We start from the raw sequence: 6,827 nt of genomic DNA, 5'->3' as shown, positions 1-6,827 counted from the left end.
AAAAGGATCGGAAATAAATCTCAATCACTGTTCTTTTTCTTTTTGTTAATCGTTGGTTAATTTTTCTTGTGCAGGGCTCATACAACACTTTCCCAGTGTAGAAATTAACCCTAATTTTGTGTAAATTTAGATTAATTAATCTGCATTTTACAGTCTTCTAAACAAGGAGAAATGAAAAGTGAAATACCAATTATATCTTCTTACAAAAGTAGGATTTATATACTCTCCTGAATTCTTTTTTATTGATTCATATTTTCTGTGACATCAAAAATAAATAAACATTTAGACAGCATTTTCTTCCCATCGTGATTTTTTCCACCAGCATTATTTGTTACCTACTTTATATATATATTTATATATATATATATCCTTTTTTTTTTTAATCCTCATATGTACAGTATACAAACATACACATCACAGAGAAAATAATCTGTACACTGCCGCCAACAACAAACAACAGATTTCAGAACCAGCCACCTTCTGCAGCGGGCCGGTCTGACTTTGCAAATCACAGGAAGGAAAAAAAAAAAAAAAGCAGTAGAAGTACACTAGTCGATATAATCCGATCTTTTCGTAGAGGTTACATTCATATTCAAGTCTCTGTCCGCTGCAGCTCTGACTCTCTTCTCTCCGGTCAGAGCTGCAGAAATAAAAGTGTCTCTTTTTCTTCGTTAAGGCAGTTGAATACAAGGTAAATTAAAAACACTAATTCACACTGATTTTTTATTTTATTTATTTATTTATTTATTTTTTAAACTGCATCTACACCTGACATTGAAGAGAATACTGGCTAATGCTTCGGGCCGACTACCATCGCTACTGCTTGTATATGTTCTACTCAGCGTGATACGTGGATTGTACCGTTCTTGTTTTGCAGTCAGTGTCAGTTATGATCGCTAATAAACATGAGGCGTGGGTGCCTGGCTATTTAAGTCTACTTTAATGTGTAAACCATAGAGAAAAACTCAATTATTTCAGTGCTACTGCTAATTTAGTCGCATAACTTAAAAAGTATAATTTTTTCCACCATTTCCCTTTTCTTCAGATTTTCATATAACTGCTGTACAGGTGTTAAAATGTGTGTGCGTGTGTGTGTTATTGCTTTTATCTAATTGGTATATACAGTTTACAGTTCTTTTAAATGATTTTTGTGCTGTCAGTTCACTTCTTATCTGTTCTGATTGAATATTTCACTAGTATCTCTCTGAATCTTTATCTCTCCGAATCTGAATTTTCATCAGAAATGTAATTAATCAAATGAGTATCTGAACATAGTTTACCTTAAGTATATCTAAACCAGTTCTAAAAAGGATGAAAACACAACTATATAGTACTATGAGTGTATGTGTGTGTGTTTGCTTTACTTCACAGAAAGCAGCTTCATGTCTGGACAATCAGCAAGCTGCTACACTATGTATCCTGACACGTGGCTGTCATCCGGTCAAGCGGGAGGTCGTGTTTTGTAGTCCCGAGGGAGGAAGTTCGCTTGACGTGTCCTGGTTCTCTGACGTCACGTGCCCAGTCATTTATTTTTTTTCTTAATTTATTTTCTTTTTATAATCACATCCTGGGTGTGTCACTCCTCGTCGTGGCGGGAGGAGTCGGGGCTGGACTCCTCCTCCTCCTCCTCCACCGTTTCCGTCGGCAGCGTGTCGCGGCGCGTGAAGGCGGCTGCCAAGGTCACGCTCAGCCGCGGCTTGACGGGCGCCATCTCCGACAGCCCGATGTTGTTGCCGCGCGTCACCAGCGTCGTCTTGTCCATGATCTCCCCGCTGTGCTTGGACACCACCGCATCGAGAAAGTCGTATTTGTGCGAGATCTTGCCGCTCTCGAACAGGTACTTCGCCAGGTACGAGACGGCGACGTTGCCCAGGAAGGACGCCAGCATGGAGACGGTCTTGAAGGGGAACTTCTGCACGACGACTTCCTCCATTTCTCCGGTTATGTGGTGCTTCCTCAGCTCAGTGGTCCAGCCAGGGTAGTATATGAAAGGAGGCAGCTGCAGGTAGGGTTCGCCTCCACCTATGCGCAGCAACATGCCGAACAGGTACGCAGCCACTGAGCCGTACGTGTTGGTGCCTTTAACAAAGAGCACGCTGAGGAGCTGGGGGAAGATGACGACGTAAACCAGATCTGAGCTCAGGTACCAGAGGCCGTACACCGTGCCAGTTACCAGCGCCATCAAGGTGGCAAGGCCGCCGAACACAAAGATGGTGATACGCATAACCCACACGATTTCACGGTCAGACGCCTAAAGCGGAGAAAAAGACAGTAAAACCTGTAGGACGGCCGGAGGCGAGCAAATATGAATGATGGGCCTGAGAAGGAAACAGACACGCGTACTCACTGACTGTCTGAAGGCGAGCTGGTAGATGTTCCTCGCGAACATGGAGCTCGCCGAAAGGATGGACGAGTCCGCGGAAGACATGACAGCCGCAGACACAGCACCCAGGCCGAAAAACGAGACGAAGGGCGGGCAAAGGTGTTGGAGCACGATGGGTAGAATCATGTCAGCCTCATCCTTGTCTTTAGGGGGAATGGCACCATAGGACGTCTGGTTCCAGTCTGAGCAAAGGAAAAAAATGAACCCGGTGTTTACTCACTGTAAAAGGCATGCCACATTTATAACTATTTAGATTTTGGCTCATGGGTCAAATGTTTTACAGAAAGCAAGAAAGAAAGGTCCAAGTCTAACTAATAATATATGACTGTTTGCAATGGTAGTTTATTTGCTTACATTTTAGTTCAGGACAAAACAGAGGCCTGTGTTCACTTGCTCCCTCAGGAATTCGATGCCCAAAAATCTGGAGATCAAACCACTAATTTGGTCCCTTGCCTCCCTCTAATGTAATATTTACACGAGCAGCATGGTTATTAAACGGATTGCTGCTTCATTATGGATGAGGTGAACCAGCTGCTATTTACCAGGCTCTCTCAGATCTAAGGGCAACATGGACCCACCCGGAGCAGTCCCTCCCCAAACACACTCACACACACACACACACACACACACACACATGCACAAGCAAACACGCTCAACACCTCCCAAGCGTAGACGTGCATATGGAGGCGCACGCGTCCCTCTGACCTGTGGAGGCCCCGATTGCCCCGATGAGGACGGAGGGCACGGCCATGACGAGGCACCCGAAGGCAGCCAGGAAAGAGAGGACCTGGGCGTAGGTAGCGGAGGAGGCTGACAGGACTCTCTGGAAATACACCTGCCAGGGTATGCCTCCTAGCATCTGTAGCACAGATATACATATCCCTCTCAATAATAATATGACCCAAGCCTAAAATAATAAAGAAAACCTAAGAAACTAAGAAACTTCAGGAGAAGCAACAGACGTTCTTAGAGAACAGGAAAAACAAATGATCAGACTCTTTGGCATAAGGTACAACTCAGAGATTTGATAAAGAGCTACAGTCAGGGTGTTGGAGCAGCTGTCCATGAGCAGATGATTAATTTCATCCCGTCAAAAGAGATTATGGCATTTTATTGCTGCAATTCAACTATCGCTAATTTGTGAGATTAATCAGGCTGTCGTGTCCGTGTACATAAGCAACATCCAAGTCATTAGTACGGTATAATTATAAGTCAGATCTCATGATTACTGGTGAGTTTTCTACCTGCATAAGTAATCAACGAATTGTCCCATCAGGATGGCGCCGAGTTCATCAACACAATCGGTTTTAAACCTGTTTCCAGTCTGAGACTGTTTAGTGATAAAGTGTGAGAAATGAACTGCTCGTGGTCACCGTACCAGGAGGCAGAAGTTGTCGATCCAGACCCAAGTGTCGCTCCTGTTGATGCTGCCCCTCCAGGGCGACTGGTACACCTGCTTCACTGCAGTGACGGTGATGTCGGACACGGCAGGGTTGGTCAGCGCAAAGGGGACGCTGATCCACTGTGGTCAGTCGGTCAAACACAGGATACAGTTAATAAATACAAATATATATACAATTTGTATACACAACACACACACACAATTCTTATGTACACACCGATCAGGCATAACATTATAACCACCTTCCTAATATTGTGCAGGTCTCCCTTGTGCCTCCAAAACAGTTGTGACTCATCAGAGAATGGACATGGTCCTTCTGAGGGTGTCCTGTGGTGTCTGGCAACAGAATGTTGATAGTGGGGGGGGCCTTTGAGGGGAGGGGCCTCTGTAGATCATCCCACAGATACTTGATCAGTTTGGGATCTAGTGAATTTGGAGGCCAGGTCAACACCTTGTGCTGTTCTTCATGTTTTTTTTAGTTGTTCCTAAAGCGTTTTTGTGTGTGTGTCTGTGTCAGGCTGCATCCTGCTGGGGATGGCTGCTGAACATCAAGGAGTGTCATTGCTATGGGGTGGGGTGCCTGGTCTGGTCTACGTGGGTGCTACATGTCTAAGTAACAGCCACACCAATGAATGACAGGTCCAAAAGTTGTTCCCAGCAGAACATTGTATTGTCACAAGATGGTCAATGTTATTTACTTCTCCTGTCAGTGGTTATAATGTTATGTCTGACTGGTGTAAATTAACATTTTTATAATATATAATACTAAATAAATACACTTAAGGATAATGTGAAAAATAATACAAGAACATGTTTCACAATTCAACCACATTTATTTGTAATATTTTCTAGATTAATTTCACAGAAAATGTATGTAGTTCCTTTTGATTTTTTTTTTGTCCATTATTCTTTCAGTAATTCAGGATATGTTGAGTCTGTACAAATGAACCTACCAGGCCAACAAAGATGCAAAACAGCTGCACGACATCCGTGTAGGCCACAGAGTAAAGTCCTCCAACCAGGGTGTAAAAGATTGCGATGAGGGCGGAGATAACCACAGACATCTTAATGTTGATGTCCACGATGACGCTCAGGGTAGCACCTAGGGTCGCGAACAGAGGAGCCGGTGAAGGGGTGAAACTAACAACAGACCAGGCTTTTATACTGCAGCAAGTAGAAAACCAAACTCACCCAGAGCAGATAAGATGGCAGCGGACCAGAAAATCTCACCCATGAGCGCGGGTATGAAGAGGAGGCCACCCATACGTTTGCCATACAGCTGCTGGAAGGGGTCCAGCATGGTGACGTAACCTCGTGAGCGCATGGGCTTGGCAAAAAATAGACCACCTGGGACAAAGGGGACACAGGCTGAGAACTGAGGCAGCCACCATTTTGAGCCACTGGACAAAATCATGCATAAAAGAGGCCGATACTTATAGGAAGGCATAAGACTTTTAATGTGCAGAGGTTAAGACGGACGGATGAGGATCATTTCAGTCAGCTATCTGTACACTTAGTGTAATGAGTGGGTTTTGTTGCAGTGTAAAGAAACACAACCTGATCACCGTGTACAATTCTCATGGTTACAGGTGATATAAAATCTGCATGTAGCACCACTCACCCACAACCAGACTCAGCGCATATCCAAAGGGGGCTTGAGCCCAAGCCAAGCCATAGTCTGGAAGATACACATACTCAGCTGTGCCATTGATGTAGCCTCCTCCAACCCAGGTCGCTGGAAATCACACACACACACACACATATATGTAAAAAATAATTTTAAAAATGATTAGAACTACAAAAAAGATCTAAAAAACAGTTTCTTCCCTATTGGAATTATGACATTAATACGTTTCTTGACTTTCTCAGCCATACAAGTAGAAACCAAACTTGATAAAGGACACCAAGCTGCTGTTGTGAATCAGTTCTGGTAATTAAAAAATCCCAGAAATATTAAGAACAAAAACACAAACTTCACCTGTCATCGTGAATCCACCGACAAATAATCCAATGTCTCTCCCTCCGACCATGATGGTCTCGCTGCGGTCGGTGCCCTCCGCCTCCCCGGAGTGCTTGTTCTTCCATGCCGCCCAGATGCCGACGAAAAGGATCAGCAGATAGAAGATAGCGATAGCCACAAGCCCCTCTACGTGGATGGTCATTATCGCAGAGGTCTCCCGCTAGGAACGGGACGGCATGTAGACCTGCTTGGGCGCACGGAGGAAGAGGATCAGAGATGTAGTTAAAAAAGAAAAAAGGCAACAATTTGGAATTTAACTTTTCTGCTTTAGGACAAATAGAGGAGCAAGTGATCGTGAAGTTATAGGTGTCAGCGTGCTGGACTACACGGTTGCTGTGAAATAAACATACAAGCAATAAAAGTCATTCATTGTCAGCTCATAGTGTGATGACTAAACCTCTACCACAACTTGTCAAAATAGAAAATTAACATCAGAACAGCGCGATAGAAATATTTCCTCCTGTTAGTCCAGAATATGGATTGCACTATTAAACAGATCTCACAGATAACCATCAGTCCTGAACCCCTCTATAAACATATATATATATATATATATATATATATATAGCTTTCAGTATAGTACATGGCACAAATTGTGGCAGAATTAATTCAAATTATCGTAAAAGCTCATTAATTAAACACATTCATGTCGGTAAAGTCATTAAAAAAGCTTCAAATTGTCCTTTTTCTGTGGAATAATTTTCCTAAAAAAACTCGAATAAACCAAACAACACTGTCAGAATTTGTTTTAAACAGTAAAAGCTGGTCCCCTGTCCCAAATTTGTATTTTATGTTTCGTCGTGATCTGTCTCCATCGTCTCTGCACGCCTCCTTCTGTAAGGATCCATGCGCGTAAAATCCAAATTACGCACAGCAGGCATGATTCTGCCAGTGCCAGATCTAAATGATATCGTAAAAGCAATTTATCATTTTGGTAGTTCACAAATTAATAACATTAAAATCATCTAAAAAAAAATATTGAAACCTGCCTAAAACGTTTGAAAAGAACAAAACAAGAAAAC

At 43.1% G+C, this 6,827-nt stretch overlaps 1 protein-coding gene across 1 annotated transcript; it reads right to left on the bottom strand.

The window, feature by feature from the left end:
- Nucleotides 1–1,576: 1,576 nt before the first annotated feature.
- Nucleotides 1,577–6,280, bottom strand: slc5a7a (solute carrier family 5 member 7a; the record flags this gene model as incomplete). Its single annotated transcript, XM_084574677.1, has 8 exons — nt 5,764–6,280; nt 5,407–5,520; nt 4,977–5,132; nt 4,739–4,887; nt 3,762–3,905; nt 3,089–3,242; nt 2,348–2,565; nt 1,577–2,251 (listed from the first exon to the last, which is right to left on the bottom strand). The coding sequence occupies exons 1-8, from the start codon at nt 5,945–5,947 to the stop codon at nt 1,577–1,579; spliced, it is 1,794 nt and encodes a 597-aa protein (XP_084430803.1). The 5' UTR covers nt 5,948–6,280.
- Between the last annotated feature and the right edge of the window lie 547 nt (nt 6,281–6,827).

This window comes from Chelon labrosus, assembly GCF_963514085.1.
Source record: "Chelon labrosus genome assembly, chromosome: 3".
Classification (NCBI taxonomy): domain Eukaryota; kingdom Metazoa; phylum Chordata; class Actinopteri; order Mugiliformes; family Mugilidae; genus Chelon; species Chelon labrosus.
Note: the sequence above shows the minus strand (reverse complement) of the source record. Positions and strands in the feature narration are given on the sequence as shown.